The sequence below is a fragment of the Rana temporaria genome, chromosome 2 (assembly GCF_905171775.1).
Source record: "Rana temporaria chromosome 2, aRanTem1.1, whole genome shotgun sequence".
Classification (NCBI taxonomy): domain Eukaryota; kingdom Metazoa; phylum Chordata; class Amphibia; order Anura; family Ranidae; genus Rana; species Rana temporaria.
Window position 1 is genome coordinate 504,930,130 of NC_053490.1, and position 18,744 is coordinate 504,948,873.

Here is an 18,744-nt window from a genome sequence, read left to right on the forward strand (position 1 = left end):
TGTTGTCATGCTTATCCTCTTGATTCAGTACCTTGGACGCAGACGTATGTAGATAAGGGTCTGTCCCTTGCCAGCAATTGCAGAGAAGTTGTTCTGCTGGGAGAAGACAGGCTTTCCCGGTTTGTGATCCATTGGCATAGGTACAACAAACCCTCTACTGAGTCAGAGTTCTCCAATCAGCAGTGAGCATAAAAAATTCAGAGCTAGAGGCCCAACTCAGTAGGGAATCCCACTCTGCAGCTGACAGGGTACAGGCCTTTATACTCAGACTGTGGCTGCTTTAGAAAGAAGAAAACTAAGATTAAATACCATTTGTGTGTTTTTTGCACCTGGAATGTATTTAGCTGACCTAAACTGAAAGTTCAATTGAGCTTTAACAGAAACAAATCAGCATTACCACCCCCCATAGTTTCCTTTAGAGAGCGCTCCTGTAATGCGCAGAGGATCAGTGGAAGTGAATGAGTAGCGAGTTCTGTCTTATCTGCCCTTTGACAGGGTCGAGATGGGCATTTTAGGAAAAAATTTTAGTTGCTTTCTGGCCTAGGTCAAAATGTTATATATTCCAGGAGTCATCTTATTTCATCTGAAGAAAGGGTTTTCTCAGCTAAGCACGCCCTCCTCTCAGCATTCCTGAGCCAAGTGCAGATGAAATCCAGGAAGTAAATGCTACATGAATTGCCTGCCCTTTCTCAAGATGGCTGGAGTTGAAAAACTCCAAACTTGAAAAACTGGGGGGGGGGGGGGGGTTTACAAAGTGGGGTCTCAAAAAACAAAGCATGGAGACAAATGGATATGGGAGTTTGCTTTGTCAGGCAACTAGTATGGTTAGTTAGAAGTAGGTTAGAATTAGCAGCCACTGGATTTCTCACAGTACACATTTTCTTTACATTGGATTGGTTGCTATGGGCAAGAAGGGTACTTTCTTTTCTACAGTTTGCAAAACTGAGCTCCATTGATTGGAGGGCCATTTAAAGTACGGTCACGTCATCCGAATGGATGACGGTCAGTGGGGTATTTGCTACACAGCATAACATTTTCCAGATCATCATCCATAGCAACCAATCAGATTACTGCAGTCAGCACATTAAGAACAGATGTGGGTTTGGTTGCTACCTTCACAGTGCTTTGCATTCCTTTACTAGGGAGCATTTAGTTTTTGTTGGCAGGAGTTCTGTCCCAGCAGATTTTGCCATCCGCTCCCAGCTTCACCACCCCACTGGCCACAAGTTGCAAGGCCGCAGGAAAAGCTCGGTGCTCGGCCTTCTTAACCCTTTCCGACAAAGTGTCTTCGGTGTCCCCAAACTCCACTGGAACAGCCTCTTGAAAGACGATGGCCCCGGCATCAACTTCCTCCTATAAAACACATGGTAGCAGATTTATAAGAGCTCTACAAATGGAAACATGGATTTCAGTAGTTAAAGTGGTTGTAAAGCCTTCCGATTTTTCACCTGAATGCATTTTACACATTAAGGTGAAAACATATTTTGTGCTGTGGCTTCCCCTCCCCGGAACCATTGCACAGAGCGGGCAAGTATAGGCATGCTTATTTTAATATAAAAAAAAAAAGCAAAACAAGGCTTTAATGTCACTTTAAAGGCCTAGTTGACCTTTCTGACCATGTTTTATGTTACACCCAAATAAAGACCTCGTACACATGGGCACTGAGGCCTATAGACCGTGAATGGGCTGTTTGTTTATGCGGTCCTAGATGGCAGGTGCTGCGGGAAGGGAGCCCATTTAAGTCTATGAGAACACAGCAGCTTTAGGCTCCATGCACACTACAAGCTAAAGAAGAAAAAGCCTGAAAAATGCAGATAATAGTATTTTTTTGGGCCAGCTTCTAGTAGCATTTAGGAGAAGAAAGAAGAAGGAAGAAAAAACCTTAGTTAAGACTTACCGGTAACGGTATTTCTATGAGTCTTTCAGGACAGCACCTGGAGAGAGCGCAGCTCCACCCACTTCCCAGGAAACACTGCAGTCAATGCTATAACTTCCGCCCTCTTCCACCATGGCCTCAGTTGTTCACGAGTACCTCCGGCCACGCTGAAATTAGATAAGCAGAATATAGAAACTACACACATTAGCATATATATATATTATCTTTAATAATAAAAGGGCGGGTTATCTGTGCTGTCCTGAAAGACTCATAGAAATACCGTTACCGGTAAGTCTAACTAAGGTTTTCTCACCTCGTCTTTCAGGACAGCACCTGGAGATGATAACCGAGTACTTACTCTAGGGTGGGACCACCGCTTGCAGGACCTTCCTGCCAAAAGACTGCTCTGACACAGAGAGCAAATCCATCCTATAATGACGAGCAAAGGTGGAAAAGCTCGTCCACGTTGCCGCTTTACAGATGTGTTCTGGTGAAGCTCCAGCCCGTTCTGCCCAGGAAGTTGCCACCGCCCTAGTAGAATGGGCCATTACTCCCGGAGGGGGATCCAAACCTTTAGCTTTGTATGCCTCATGGATAGCCATGCGTAACCATCTAGCCAGAGTACTTTTGGAAGCCCCATGCCCCTTGCGGGATGCTGAAAACAGAACGAAAAGCGAATTCGCCTTTCTGTACTCGCTAGAGACCTCTAGATAGCGTCTAATGCATCTCCTGACATCTAAGGAATGGAATTCCCTCTCCTTCGGACAAGAAGGAGTTGGACAAAAGGTAGGTAACACTATTTCCTGCGTCCTATGAAAAACTGACACTACCTTCGGAAGAAAACTCGGATCAGTTCTTAATACTACCCTATCAGGGAAGATTGACAAAAAAGGCTCCAAAACGGAAAGCGCCTGAAGCTCGCTAATCCTCCTTGCTGAGGTGACCGCCACCAAAAGCACCAATTTTAAAGTTAGAAACTTTACAGAGGCGTCCACCAGTGGTTCGAAGGGTTTTCGAGTCAAACCCCCCAGGACCACTGATAAATCCCACTTGGGGAAAAATTTAAACGGGGAAGGCCTAGCCCTGGCTAAGGCCTTAAAAAATCTGATGACATAGGGCTCTAGAGATAAACGTCTCTCTAGAAACACTGACAAAGCCGCCACCTGTGCCTTCAAGGTGCTGGCTGCCAGACCCTTATCCATACCGTCTTGTAAAAACTCCAAGACGGAACAAGTATTCAAAGGAGAATAATTTCTACCTTCCAGGGCCGGACTGGGAATGAAAACCAGCCCTGGAAATAATTTCATACCAGCCCCACAGCATAACGTCATTATTTTCTTTTTCATCAAAAGGAAAAACATTTGAAAGCACATTTGAAGAGTGTATTATGTAAAGATATGACACAGGATGTAGTATAGGCTTTCCAGTTTTCCACTATACCTACTACATGCTGTGTACCCCTGGCGGGGAGTTGGATCTGGTGAGTGGGGACCCTTGTGGGGGAGCACCGGGACCACCACGAATGCTGTATCAGCTGTATAGGAACACCTTTCCTCACTGCAAGAACCTGCATCCATAAGCCCTGACTGGAATCAATAGAACTTCTCCCACTAGAGACTATTGTGTTTTATGTTTTTATGTGATCTCCTTCATGCGGTCTTACCGGTCAGACATCATATAGCCTTAGACCTGAGGCTGCAATTGGACTATATACATTCTATCACGTTCACCTACCCCTTTTAGGGGATTGGTTTCCAGCAGTGGCGGCCCGCCCATAGGGGGCGCCCGGGCGCCACCCCCCCCTCCTGTAGGCAAAATATAAAAAATAAAATAATAATACTTTTTTTTTTTTTTTTTCAATGGCCCCTTTAAAAAAAAGAAGTCCTTTAATAAAATTAGATTGAGCGCCGGCCACCATTGCCCTATGAAGCGACACGTCAATGCAATCTTTAGATTGCAGACGTGGCGCTTCATTTGCGGGCTTTTATCCTGCCTTTGGGCGCATTGCACAGTGCTGAATAGCTTCTCATGCGTCCGTATCCACTATGGGTGCCGGGAGCATTACTATTGTTGTTACTTCCGGGATTTGTCTTACAGACGAAAATCGGAAGTGACGTCACGTGGGAAAGCTCCGTCGTTTACACTGCCCCAGCGGAGCTGGGAAGGTAAGCCATGCCATTGCGGCATTGCCTCATCCCATCGCCTCGTTTTTTATTGACTCAAAATCAGCGGTGGACTGCCTGATGCCCACCCATCCACCTCGGAGCCTGTAATTTTAGTAAGACTGCTGGGACTTGTAGTTCTCCATCTTCTCCTGGGGCTCATGGAGAAGATGGAGATCTACAAGTCCAAGCAGGTTATAATATAAGGCTTCGAGGTGGATGGATGTCCGGACACCCATCTACCTCGGAGCCTTATAGTATAACCTGCTGGGACTTGTAGTTCCCCATCTTCTCCTGGGGCTCAGGTGCATGCAATCCACACCCATCCACCTCAGAGCCTTATTGTATGTTTAACCTGCTGGGACTTGTAGTTCTCCATCGTCTCCTGGGGCTCAGGTGCATGCAATCCACCATCAATGGGACTACAAGTCCCAGCAGTGAGAAAAACATAACAAAGATGGTGGATTGCATGCACCTGAGACGATGGAGAACTACAAGTCCCAGCAGGTTATAATATAAAGCTCCGAGGTGGATGGATGTCTGGACAGTGACACAGTGGGGACAATTGGCACAGCGGCATGAATGGGCACAGTGGCGACAATTAAAGGGCACAGTGGCTGTGTTTGATGGCATGGCATAGTGACTGCATTTGATGGCATGGCACAGTGGTGACAATTGATGGCACAGTGGTTGCGTTTGATGGCATGGCACAGTGGTGACAATTGATGGCACAGTGGCTGTGTTTGATGGCATGGCACAGTGGCTGCGTTTGATGGCATGGCACAGTGGCTGCGTTTGATGGCATGGCACAGTGGCTGCGTTTGATGGCATGGCACAGTGGCTGCGTTTGATGGCATGGCACAGTGGCTGCGTTTGATGGCATGGCACAGTGGCTGCGTTTGATGGCATGGCACAGTGGTGACAATTGATGGCACAGTGGCTGCGTTTGATGGCATGGCACAGTGGTGACCATTGATGGCACAGTGGCTGCGTTTGATGGCATGGCACAGTGGTGACAATTGATGGCACAGTGGCTGCGTTTGATGGCATGGCACAGTGGCTGCGTTTGATGGCATGGCACAGTGGTGACAATTGATGGCACAGTGGCTGTGTTTGATGGCATGGCACAGTGGCTGCATTTTATGGCATGGCACAGTGGCTGCGTTTGATGGCATGGCACAGTGGCTGCGTTTGATGGCATGGCACAGTGGCTGCGTTTGATGGCATGGCACAGTGGCTGCGTTTGATGGCATGGCACAGTGGCTGCGTTTGATGGCATGGCACAGTGGTGACAATTGATGGCACAGTGGCTGCGTTTGATGGCATGGCACAGTGGTGACCATTGATGGCACAGTGGCTGCGTTTGATGGCATGGCACAGTGGTGACAATTGATGGCACAGTGGCTGCGTTTGATGGCATGGCACAGTGGCTGCGTTTGATGGCATGGCACAGTGGTGACAATTGATGGCACAGTGGCTGCGTTTGATGACATGGCACAGTGGTGGCAATTGATGGCACAGTGGCTGCGTTTGATGGCATGGCACAGTGGTGACAATTGATGGCACAGTGGCTGCATTTGATGGCATGGCAGTGGCTGCGTTTGATGGCATGGCACAGTGGTGCGAATTGATGGCACAGTGGCTGCGTTTGATGGCATGGCAGTGGCTGCGTTTGATGGCATGGCACAGTGGTGACAATTGATGGCACAGTGGCTGCGTTTGATGGCATGGCAGTGGCTGCGTTTGATGGCATGGCACAGTGGTGCGAATTGATGGCACAGTGGCTGCATTTGATGGGCACATTTTTTTTTCGCATTTGCATCCCCCAAAAAATTTTGAGCACCAGCCGCCACTTTTTTCCAGGGGTGGCAGCAGCCCAATTCACGGTCCTAAGCGCAGGCAGATTATTGTGTTTTTTTGGCATTTAAAAGGTAGGTGCAGAGAGGGGGGGGGGGGTTGACCATGCAATGGTGAGAGAGATTATACTGTCCAGATTACAATTTGCAGGGGCAGCAGAGGTGACAGAGAAAGGGGGGTGCACCATGCAACCCCCCCCCCTCTCTCTCTCTCTGTCACCTCTGCTGCCCCTGCAAATTGTAATCTGGACAGTATAATCTCTCTCACCATTGCATGGTCAACCCCCCCCCCCCCTCTGTGCACCTACCTTTTCTTCCCCTGCAAATTGTAAACTGTATAATCTCTCTCACACCACCATTGCACGGTGCACCCCCTCCCCTCTCTGAAATTAGTTTACAATTTCCAGGGCCAGCAAAGGTAGGTGACAGAGAGAGGAGGGGGGGGGCGGGGGGGGGTGCACCGTTATATGGTGAGAGAGAGAGTCGAGATACAGACAGTATGGATTTTCACCTTATGTTCCAGGGGTGGCCGAGCGTTCACTTCTTCTCCTGAGATCTCCTCTGCGGGCGCTCTGCCTTCACACGTGACTCTGCACTGGGCGGTGCTGGCGCCGCACGGGTAGATGGAACACGAGCTGTTCTCCTGCTCGGCTCCTCCCCTCCCTCAGACACGTGACATGCTCGCCGCTCCACGGCTCCAGGCAGTCAGCGCGAAAAGGAAGGAAAGTGCAGCGGCGAGCATGGCGGCCGCAACCCGCCGGCGGCCGGCCCGCCGCTGCTTTTTGTACATACACGACAATGTGATGTGACAGAGACATGACACTGGAGAGGGGCCGGGCAGGCGTATAATTAAAAAGTGCGGCCGCGGCCGCAATGGCGGCCGCCGCTGTGGCCCACAGGCATCTGAGCTGACAATTTTTTGATGGACAGCAGGCGGCCTACCGGGAATTTTCCCGGTCTCCCGGTAGGCCAGTCCGGCCCTGCTACCTTCACACCAAGAATTGAAAACCTTCCAAGTCTTGAAATAGATGGCCCTTGTGACCTCTTTTCTGCTACTAAGTAGCGTATCTACCAAACGTTTGGACAAACCCTTTCGGCTAAGAATTAACTCTTCAGTAACCAGGCCGTGAGTCTTATCCGACTCACGTCTGGATGAAGTAGAGGACCCTGAAAAAGTAAATCTCTTCTGACTGGTAAAACCCAGGGATCTTCTACTGTCAGTTCCAACAGACTCGAAAACCAAGGCCTCTTGGGCCAGTACGGGGCTATCAGGATCAGAGTAGTCTTCTCCTCCTGAAGCTTCCGTAACACTAAGGGAATGATCTGAACCGGGGGGAAGGCATAGCACAGGCGGAAGGGCCAGCGTTGAACTAACGCATCTAGACCCTCTGCCTGGTCCATTCTGTTTAGAGAGAAATAAGCCGGAACCTTGGCATTGGACTGGGCCGCGAACAGGTCTATCTGAGGAGTTCCCCACTTGTTTACTAGCTCTTGGAAGACCTCCGGGCATAAACACCACTCCGATTCCAGAACCCTCGTCCGACTTAAAAAGTCTGCCAGCAGGTTTAGGCTGCCTTTTAGGTGTACTGCCGATAGGGAAGCCAAGTTCACCTCTGCCCAGGACAGAGTCTGTAAGGCCAGACTGAGGAGTACTTTGCTTCTCGTGCCCCCCTGTCTGGAAACATACGCCACTGCTGTGGCGTTGTCTGACAGAATCTGGACATGTTGGTCCAGAATCAGCTCCTGGAAGGCCCTTAGCCCTAACCAAATGGCCCCGAGTTCCCTCCAATTGGAGGACCTTCTGGACTCTTCCCTCGTCCAGGATCCCTGTGCCATCTGCCCGTTCAGGTGAGCACCCCATCCCCACGAACTCGCGTCCGTAGTTAGGACCCTTGTAGTGAGGAAGGACCAAGACAGACCTAGGCGCAGATTTGCCTGGCCTCTCCACCACCAAAGTTTCCTCTTCACTGAAGACGGAACCCTGAATCTCTTCTCTAGGGATTCCCCATGGGTCCAATTCTGAAGGATCACCTGTTGTAGGCCCCTTGAATGGAGACGAGCCCACTGCACCGCCGGAATGGCGGCCGTGAGTAAGCCCATTGTGGACATGGCTGAGCGCACAGAAATCGGCACATTCGTCTGAATTGTCTTCACCGCAGCCAGAACTTTCTCTATCTTTACTTCTGGTAGAAAGATTTTCCCCTGAACAGAGTCTATAACGTATCCTAGAAAGACTATCCTCTGGGAGGGCACTAGATTTGACTTTTCTTTGTTCAGGATCCAACCGAGCCCTTCCAAATGAGCCTGGGTCCTCCTCAGGTCCAGGAGAAGCTGCTCCTCCGACTTGGCGAACAGCAGGAGGTCGCCTAAGTATGGAATTATAGAAATCCCCCTGAGCCTTAGGGGTGCCAAGGCCTCTGCCACCACCTTTGAAAAGACTCTGGGAGAGGAGGAAAGGCCGAATGGGAGGGCTCTGAATTGAAAATGTCTCACTCCGCTCTCTGTTCTGATGGCTAGACGCAGATAGCGCTGGGAGGAAGTCCTGAACGGGACGTGTAAATAAGCATCCCTTAAATCTATTCATGCTAGAAAGCACCCCAGGGGAAGAAGCTTTCTCACCGAGTATATAGAGTCCATGCGGAATCTCTTGTACCAGATAGCTAGATTCAGGACCTTCAGGTTTAAAATTAACCTGAATTTGCCCGACGGCTTCTTTACAAGAAATATATGGGAATAACAGCCCTCCCCCTGTTCTCTCTGGGGAACTGGCGTAATCACCCTCAGTTGGAGAAAATCCTCCACTAATGTCAGCATAGCCCGAGACTTCTCTTGCTCCCTGGGCAATTGGGTCACATAAAACCGCGACGGTGGTTTTCCCGAAAACTCCAGTGCGTATCCCTCTGCAATCAGCTTGAGTACATACGGACTGGACGTCGCCTCTGCCCACTGTGGAAGGAAGGCTTGGAGCCGACCACCCACAGCTGGGAGACCGTCACTGGGGCTTAGCAGGTTGGCTGGGGGAGCGAAACAACACCCCAGGCTTCCCGCGGCCCCTCTGGGACCGCCAGGGTCTACCACCCTGACCTCTTTGTGCCTCCTTAGGACCCTTGGCTTGGAAAAAAGGACGAAAATTTTTCTTGGGCCCCGAATCTACCTTTTTTAAAGGAAGAGCCTTCTTTCTATCCGCCGTCCTATCCAGGACGGTGTCTAGTCCTGTGCCCCCTGCCAGGTCTTAACCCATAAGGCCCTTCTGGTTGAATTTATCAACGCCGAGGATCTGGCGGAGAGCTTCACGGATTCAGCCGAAGCATCCGCTATATAGCCTACCGCTTTCATAAGGACTGGAAAGGACTCCAAAAGCTCTCTACGAGAGGTACCGGCCTCGATGTGACCTTTAAGCTGATCCAGCCAATGCTCAAGGTTTCTGGCCACCACAGTGGATGCCATAGCTGGTTTAAGATTAATCAAGGAGGTATCCCAGGCTTTTTTGAGCAGGCTATCTGCTCTTTTATCCAGGGGATCCTTAAGGGCACCTGTATCCTCAAAAGCTAGGTCCGTATTGCGAGAAACTTTTGAGAATGCTGCATCCAGTTTAGGCCTTTTATTCCAGGCCTGCGTTGGATCCTCATCGAAAGGAAATCTCCTTTTCAGAGATTTAGAAAAGAAGGGTGCCTTCTCTGGGTCCTTCCATTCTCTTTTAATTGTCTCAGACAATACTTTATGTACCGGGAAGGTACGATGTTTTACCTCATCCAAACCCTGGTACATCCTGTCATGCAAGGACAGCTGAGTCGCATCTTCTTTAATGTTTAGGGTAGAATGAATTGTCCTTAATAGGTCATCAACCTCCTCTAAGGACAGTTTATAGCGTGAGGAAGAAGTATCCCTTTCTTCTTCTTCCTCCGCCTCTGATCCTGAAACCACATTTTCAGGTTCCTCCTCCTCGGACTCACTGTCTAACCTTCTAGATGTGGAGGGGGTACTGGCCCTGGCCTTAGATCCCTTAGTCGGACCCTTGTCCAGGAAGGAGCGAAAAGACTGGAAAGTCTGGTGCAACTCCTCCCTAAATGAAGAGAGCAACTCCCCCGCTCCCTTAACGGTGGGCTGCTCAGAGGCCGAACTAGTAGAGGCTTCCCCCCTGACAATCTCCGCAATACAAGTTTTGCATAAAGGTTTGGTCCAGTTCCCTTTAAGGGAAGCTTTACAAGTAGCACACCGCTTCTTGGAAGGAGGAGGTTCTACCACTTTAAGTTTTTCTTTAACTTTCTGAAACGACACAAAGGACAACAACGCTATGTTTAACCTTTGTACGCCAGCCAACAAATCACACAAGTGCACACAGCTAGTGAACAAATAAAAACCAGAACCCATCACCTCTGTACCAGAAAACTACACGCACCCACAGAAGTGACTAGGGTGAGTGAGGCAGGCTCCCCTCCCCCGAAGGGGCAGAAAGGAGGGACATAACACCCTGGTACATTGACCCTCGCTGGGTCTCCTACCTGGGCCGGGCTGGTGCTTGTGGCTCCTGCTCCCGCCACCTCCGCTGCGTCTTCTGGCTCCATGGTCCCAGAACGCTGCGGGCGTGCGACAGCTTTTTTAAATCTCCCGGGTTCCTCTCGCTGCTGCGAGACCCGGAAAGAGCACCACCGAGGCTCACTCCTCCTCCTGCGTTCCAGGCGGCCGGAACCGGAAGCCGCCACGCGCCGCCGGAAGTCCCGCCTCCACCCGGAAAGGACGCCACTACGCCCTCCGCTCCGGAGCCTCGTACGCCGGAAGAACGGCACCTGACCGCCCCCCCGCAAGCCACGATGCCCGGACTAAGGGAGCGGGACCTCCAGCAGCCTCTGTCCTCGCCGGACCGAAGAGGAGAAGCACCCGACCTTCACCCGCGCGTCAGGGGAGAAGTCGAGTCCGCCTCCTGGAGGATCACCTCCCAACACCTAAAACACCGGTATGCTCAAACAAAATCCACCTTCCCCGCCTGGGGAGAGAACAGCACACCCCTGGTTCCCTGCAGCGCTTCCACCATGGCCGGAGGAAACACTACAACTGAGGCCATGGTGGAAGAGGGCGGAAGTTATAGCATTGACTGCAGTGTTTCCTGGGAAGTGGGTGGAGCTGCGCTCTCTCCAGGTGCTGTCCTGAAAGACGAGGTGAGAAAAAGTCACTAGCATTTTAGGAGCATTCAGCATATTTGTTCCCGATAGAAAAACGTTCCAAGAAACTCTACAAAAAAAAAAAACCTTTATTTTTCCTGCTCCTAGAAGCTGAAGCTCAAAAAAATGCCAATAGTCTAAAGTAGTGTGCATGGACACATAGGATAACACCATTTAGCTTCTAGGAGCAGAAAAAAATAAAATAAATGCCAATGTACATGGAGCCTCACTGACCCAGCTGCTCGTTTTGCGACACGTGTGCACACACTGTCCGCATTCAGGGCCGCTCATTCGCTTGCCCGTCACATCAGGGCGAGCGGTTGTGTCTGCAGCCGCTGCATCCTCAAAGATCTGAATGGGCTGCCTTCACGCAGTACCTGCCAGCTAGGGAGGCATAAACTACCCAATGACAGTCCTACGGTCCTCAGCACCCATGCAAGCATAGCTTTAGGGTGCAGCATTAAAACCAAGGTGACTCTCAACTCCTACCCTCAATTTGCCACCCGGCACCTTCCACTTAACCAAATTGGCAGGATCCTTAACCACAGACTTCTGTTTAAACTTGAATTCAGCAAAGCTGTGCATGCACCACCTACACAGCCATGTCCTTCATTCACAATTGTTTATGAATGGAAATACTACAAGTCCCATCTTCAACTACCAGGCAATCAGAATGCACTGTCACCAAACTTCTAGTCCATTGTTTATTCTCTCCATCCCTGTAAATTAAAGTGGATGTAAACCCTCCATACACCCAGTGAAGTGAACAGCCTCAGATGATACACAGAGATGAACCAAATTTCCCTGTCTTCAAGTTTATATACTGTTTAGACAGTTCAGATCGTGTTAGGAAATTCTCTTCCTGTGTGATGTCTGGGCACAAGATAGCCAACATTGCTGATTGGAGGAAAGGCACACACCCCCTTTTATCATAGGCAGAGACTCAGAGGCATTTTGTAATAGAGCCAGCTCCCTGCTAATCTATTTATAGCAACCTCCCCTGACAGAAATGTCAGGCTGCTTTTTTCTGCTGTGTCCAAGAATCAGGCTGATAACAGAGGAACAGGTCAGTAGAGATTTATGGGACTTAGCTCTTCGAAGAGAGATAACAAAATACTGCAGATCTATGTGCCCAGCTCAAAATTTAATGAATTGGGTTTACATCCACTTTAAGCTCTTTATCTCTATGAACCTTGGGATGGCATTTAAAACGATGCAGGAGTCTGTGCATTGCACCCACAACATCATGGTTGCTATGCATACTTTTTATAAAATACACATTTATTTTATTAATGTGGTTGCATTGTATGATTGTGTGGCGCCCCCTTACTTTCAGTATGGGCACTACACTAAAGTTAGTGGGGAATGGGAGAGCTATTTTGCTCCCATTCATAATTTGCAAAATTGGGCTGCTGTCATTCCTGAACTGTCCTGTGGGTCAGTCTGTGCTCCAGGGGTGTCGATCCCACCCCTGGGCAACAGTTGGCGCTAGAGGGGTTCTGGCAGAGCAATTTTCCCCAGCAGCCAATTAGAGGAGTTTTCCCTGGCGGGGCATGCTGGGGGAGAGTATATCTGTGGCAGACGCCATTTTCATTGGTTCTTCGCGGGTTCCTGGTTCCAGGTGCGGCACCCACCTTTAGGGTGTGCGCATTCAACGGACCCCGGCGATACGGAGTTCCATGTTGCTGAAAGGGGTACCAGTGACTTGCTGGGTCCCCGGCTCTATTAAAGAGATCCCAAGCTATGTGCTATGCGGTGGGGGATTTGCCCAAGGAGAACCCGGAGGCAGGTTGTCTGAAGGGCTTGAACGAACCATCGGGGATCTGGTGACCGGGACATTGACAGGTACACTTCAACTGTCACCCGGTGACCCAAATCTAATCTACTGGGAGGATTTGCTCAATCCGTTTAGCTCATTCAAGTACTAGGCCTGTGGCAGAGGTCCCTAGAGCCAGGCCTGTGGCAGAGGTCTGTTCCTCCCAGCAACCTTAAGTGGCACTTCTGCTGCCAGGCTCGTGGCAGGAGCCTGTCCGGAGGCACTTCACCCACTCTGGCTAGAGTGGCGACGAACTGTATCTACTACTACTGAGAGCAGGATTGCTCTTTCTCATATCCAGGCCTGATACTGCAAAGTTCTCTCTTGCTTCATCAACCTTTTCTCCCTATTTGATGTTGGTCATGTTGGGCCGAGAATAAAGCATTCAGAAAACCTTTATTTACTGACTGGACATTCGCTCACTAAGTCTACTCATCAACTTCACCCCTAGACAACGGTAAGAGGTAACTTAATACGCTGATCCTAAAACAACCAGCGGCCCCTGAGGGGGTATCGCTACAATTGTAATAACTAAAACCTCACCAAAAAAAGACAGTTCTATGGGTAACACAGAAATGCCATTTATATTAGGCAGGCCAGGGTTTCTCTCCTACTTTTACCTTTACCTAGTTAATAATAGTTAGTGTACCTACAATAAAAAGAATGATAATCCTAGAGTTCTACATGGAAAACAGCAGAGCGAGACACTTACTGCCACAAAATGAACCGTACATCCGGTGACACGCACTCCCGCTTCCAATACCAGCTTGTGTGCGTGGGCTCCTTTAAATGATGGTAACAGCGATGGGTGGACATTAAGAATCTTCCCTACAGTCATAGAGCAGATTTATATTACCAAGAGAATTTATAAAAGAACAGTAGCTGAATATTATATATATATATATATATATATATATATATATATATATATATATATATATATATATATATATATATATATATATATATATATATATATATATATATATATACACACACACACACACACACACACACACTAGTTCAGAGAGTAGATTGGATTTACATTTTTAACCGCTTGCAGCCCAGCCGCTGTCATTATACTGCGGCAGGTCGGCACGATCCCGCGAACTGTCATAGCTGTAGGTCGGCCAATTTAAGTGGGATAGCGGGCGCACGCGTGGGCAAGAGAGAGCGAGAGAGATCGCAAGTTTCTACAAACTGGGAACCACACAGTTCGAACACACATTAGGGAACACCATTAACCCCTTGATCACCCCCTAGTGTTAACCCCTTCCCTGACAGTGACATTTACACAATAGTCTGTGCATTTTTATAGCACTAATCGCTGTATAAATGTCAATGTCCCAAAAAAAGTGTCTGCCATAATGTCACAGTCCCGAAAAAAAAAAAAAAAAAAAAAAAAAAAAAGGATCGCCGCCATTAGAAGAATACATACGCCATAAATCTAGCCCCTATTTTGTAGGCACTACAACTTTTGCACAAACCAAATATTACACTTTTTGTGATTTTTATTACCAAAAATATGTAGAAAAATACATATTGGCCTAAACTTTTAAAAGAAAGCTCTATTTGCGGGCCCGGCGTCCATCTTCGGCGGGCCCGGCGTCCATCTTCGGCGGGCCCGGCGTCCATCTTCGGCGGGCCCGGCGTCCATCTTCGGCGGGCCCGGCGTCCATCTTCGGCGGGTCCGGCGTCCATCTTCGGCGGGTCCGGCGTCCATCTTCGGCGGGTCCGGCGTCCTCTCGCTCGTTTCCCGCCACGACTTTGAATACTGCGCCCGCATATAGCGAGCGCAGTACACTCGTGAATCTTCGGGCAGGCTCGGGCGCCTCTCGCACTGACGTCCTGTACGCTCAGGACGTCAGTACGAGAGGCGCCGAGACTGGCCGAAGATTCACGAGTGTACTGCGCTCGCTATATGCGGGCGCAGTATTCAAACTCATGGCGGGAAAGCGGGTATCGGCGTATATCGCGCACCCACGATTTTGCCCTGATTTTCAGGGCAAAATAGTGCGCGGTATACGCCGATAAATACGGTAATGTTTTTTTTTTATATATATCTCCCAGGAGCATTGAGGAGAGTTTTTTTCTCAGCTAAGCACACCCTCCTGCCTGCTTGTCTGAGCTAAAAACAGTTGGATTCCAGAAAACCCAATTGCTCAATAATCTGCCCTTACGCAAGATGGCAGAGGCTAGAAATGCTAGAGAGTGTTTTTCAAAGTCATTTCTCAGCATGGAGACACAGATGGGAGAGTTTACAAATACAGTTTAGTTCTGGCTTTAACCACATAAGGACCAGCCACCGCAGTTATACTGCGGCAGGTTGGCTACCCTGGGCGAATCACCGCAACTAGGCGTAGTGCCGGAGCCGATGCGCGCGATGCCCGCTGGCCACCCGAAAATCGCTCCTGACAGACAGAACGGGGATCGCTGTTCTGACAGGGGAGGTAGGACAGATCTGCTGTTCCTATTGATTAGGAACAGCAATCTGTCTGCTCCTCCAGGCAGTCCCTCTACATTCCAACTCAGACTGGTAAAGAATATACACAATGGGGTTGATTTACTAAAACTGAACAGTGCAAAATCTGGTGCCGCTCTTTATAAAAACGAATCCACTTCCACCCCCCCCCCCCCCCCCAAAGCTTTATTGAACAAGCTGAAGTTAGAAGCAGATTGACTGCTATGCACAGCTGCCCAAATTTTGTACGCTCCAGTTGTAGTAAATGAACCTCAATATGTCAGAAATACAAGTACATTTGTGGATCAGCTTAAGAAAAAATAAAAAAGACGGTGCTTAACCACCGGACCATATTGTTGGTCGAAGACCAGGCCACTTTTTGCGATTCGGCACTGCGTCGCTTTAACTGACAATTGCGTGGTCGTGCGACGTGGCTCCCAAACAAAATTGGCGTCCTTTTTCTCCCACAAATAGAGCTTTCTTTTGGTGGTATTTGATCACCTCTGCGGTTTTTAGTTTTTGCGCTATAAACAAAAAGAGCGACAATTTTGAAAAAAATATATATTTTTTACTTTTTGCTATAATAAATATCCCCCAGAAATATATAAAAAAACATTTTTTTTCCTCAGTTTAGGCCGATACGTATTCTTCTACATTTTTTTTTTTTTTTTTACAAAAAATATCACAATAAGCATATATTGATTGGTTTGCGCAAAAGTTATAGCGTTTACAAAATAGGGGATAGTTTTAAGGCATTTTTCTTAATATATTGTTTTTTTTTTACTAGCAATGGCGGCGATCAGCGATTTTTATCGGTACTGCGACATAATGGCGGACACTTCGGACACTTGACACATTTTTGGGACCATTGGCATTTTTATAGCGATCAGTGCTATAAAAATGCATTGATTACTATAAAAAATGCCACTGGCAGTGAAGGGGTTAACACTAGGGGGCGAGGAAGGGGTTAATCATGTTCCCTGGGTGTGTTCTAACTGAAGGGGGGGGTGGACTCACATGGGGAAATGACAAATCACTGTTCATACATTGTATGAACAGACGATAGGTAATTTCTCCCCCTGACAGGACCAGGAGCTGTGTGTTCACACACACACACACACACACACACACACACACACACACACACACACACACACACACACACACACACACACACACACACACACACAGCTCCCTGTTCTCGCTCTGTAACGAGCGACCGCCGGGCACGCGAGTCGGCGTCAGGGGCGAGCAAGGGGGGTGCCTCCGGCGGCGCGCACACCCCTATTGGCTGCTCGGCAAGGGGACGTATAGCTACGTGATCTCGCCGAGCAGAGCCGACCTGCCGCCGTATAACTGCGGTGGCTGGTCGGTAAGCAGTTAAAAAAAAAAGGTAGGAATCAATATAAATCACTCACCATTCCACTTTCTGACGAAGGGTCCCGACAGAATCCTCATGAATCCGGCCAAACACACAAACTGGATGGAGAATTCCTCAAGAACCTTATCAATGGCATTGTCAAATTCTTCCCGGCTGCTGTACTGCCTGTGGTCGATGACCTGAAGCGTGGAACAAATTTAGTGGACTGAGACTTTGTGGGTTGCAATCTGAAAGCAGTCATATCAATCCTTTGCTTTAAAGCAAACTCCAGCCTAACCTCCAGTCTTGCCCAGTTGTACTGAATATCTGCATTCGAAGCTGCAGTAGGTCAGATATATCCCACCTCATTTCCTGAAAGGGACTTGGTGTGCCAGGAGTCGCCGCATATCAAGTAAAGACCTGCTGTATGATAGTGAATGGCAGTCTCAGCCTGGACCCCTGCCGCCAGGCCACGCCCCAACGCGTTTCACTTTGTTTTCTGGAGCTTACCCACAGGGCCATCACCGTAAAAGCTCTGGTGGGCGGAGTGAAATGTGTTGGGGGTGTAGCCTGGCAGGGGGTCCAGGCTGAGACTGCCATTCACCATTATACAGCAGGTCTTGACTTGATGTATGGCTCCTGGGACACCCATCACTCTCCACCATGGCATGGAGCATAGACAAGCTCCCTTCCAGGCCAGCACTCAAAGTGGTGGGCACAGGACTTCTATGCCATACAGCCTGGCCAACACACACACACACTTTGTTTTCCACCCATTTACTGTCTGGAGGGCATCCAGCATCACTCAACTCAAGCCCCCCCCCCCCCCCCCCCACACACACTGACTGTCCTTGGCCCTCCCCTTTCATTCACTGGACTTCAGTTAATTTAATAATGAAGACTGAGAATCGTGTGTAGGTGTTACCTAGGGTGGTCTGCAATTTTCAGGAAGCTACGTGGAGCCCCTCTCACTAGCCATGATCACTGCATAGAGAATCACAGAGACCCACAGAGAACATCACCAGGCCTAAAATAAGGTATGCAATGAAAATGGAAGGTTTAGATTGGGCCAATGGCAGATTACTGCAGGGAAATAGATGTGCCAGTCAGCTTTCATGGGAGCCGGTGGTCTGACTTTATACAGATAAAGCACTAGTCACTTATCCAGCTGAAGATCTTACCCATGGCTGATCACTCTCCCTAATGTACATGATCTGTCACAGATCAGCCAGTACTTCAGTTAGAACAGTTGGTCAAAAGCTGCTTGCAAATAGATTTTACGACCCAAGACTAAATCTAACAGTATGATTATAGATTGTTTCTTCCAAACCTGAGATTTCCCCAAAATAACTTTCTGCGGCTAGATGCCTTCAGGCCAGCATCATTTAACCCACATCCTCTGAGCTCAGGTGGTCTTTGACCCACCTCCGAGCCTGTGGCTGGACAGTGAAAGGAGAAGCAGCACACAGTGATGAGCGCATCTATGTCAGTCACTCTGCTTTCTCGTCCTATCAGCATGCTTCTTGTCAGGCAATAAGCAGGTTGGCTTCTTTACTGCCTTTTCCTTTCGCACGCCAGCTCCGATGTACACGGGAGCCCCATCTGCTGTGCAACTCTGCCCACAGGGCTAAACTTACAAATAATTCACATGTGCTGAAAGCGTATATACTATCTGAATTTACAGGCACACCCGTACAAGAAAATACACGTGCCTATAAAAACATAGTGAATTTTGTAATTAACTTCCATGGGCACAAATGGTGCAGATCTGTGTACATGTAAGCTCTGCTGAGCAGGGCCCTCTTAATCGTCTTGTATTTTATTGTATTACTAGCTGAATACCCGGCGTTGCCCGGTCTTCCTATCTTAACCTTTTGGGGAGGAAAATCATAGTAATATAAAATATACCCATCTTTTATATAAGGGTGTAGGTAAGGGTTAATGTAACTGTCATATATTTTTATTTGGCATATAAGTAATATGTGTACCAGGTATTATTGAAATATCTCCAGGCGTACAGAAGTTATGTGGGAACATACATTTCCCATTGATTT

The 18,744-nt window shown here is 48.7% G+C and overlaps 1 protein-coding gene and 1 long non-coding RNA gene across 5 annotated transcripts in view; both read right to left on the bottom strand.

Annotated features, from left to right (window-relative positions):
* Window positions 1–827: 827 nt before the first annotated feature.
* The window catches only part of LOC120927909 (trifunctional purine biosynthetic protein adenosine-3-like), an 83,015-nt gene continuing 65,098 nt past the window's right edge, over window positions 828–18,744 (bottom strand). For all 4 annotated transcript variants that reach the window (XM_040338908.1, XM_040338907.1, XM_040338906.1 and 1 more), the window contains 3 exons: window positions 16,749–16,890; window positions 13,582–13,697; window positions 828–1,353 (listed from right to left, as the gene is read on the bottom strand). In XM_040338908.1, the coding sequence (XP_040194842.1) occupies window positions 1,150–1,353; window positions 13,582–13,697; window positions 16,749–16,890 (462 nt within the window). In that variant the 3' untranslated portion in view covers window positions 828–1,149. The remainder of the gene's footprint in view (window positions 1,354–13,581; window positions 13,698–16,748; window positions 16,891–18,744) is intronic.
* Window positions 2,235–6,999, bottom strand: LOC120927911. Its single transcript, XR_005747143.1, has 2 exons — window positions 6,882–6,999; window positions 2,235–3,134 (listed from the first exon to the last, which is right to left on the bottom strand). It is a non-coding gene; the product is annotated as an uncharacterized LOC120927911 (long non-coding RNA).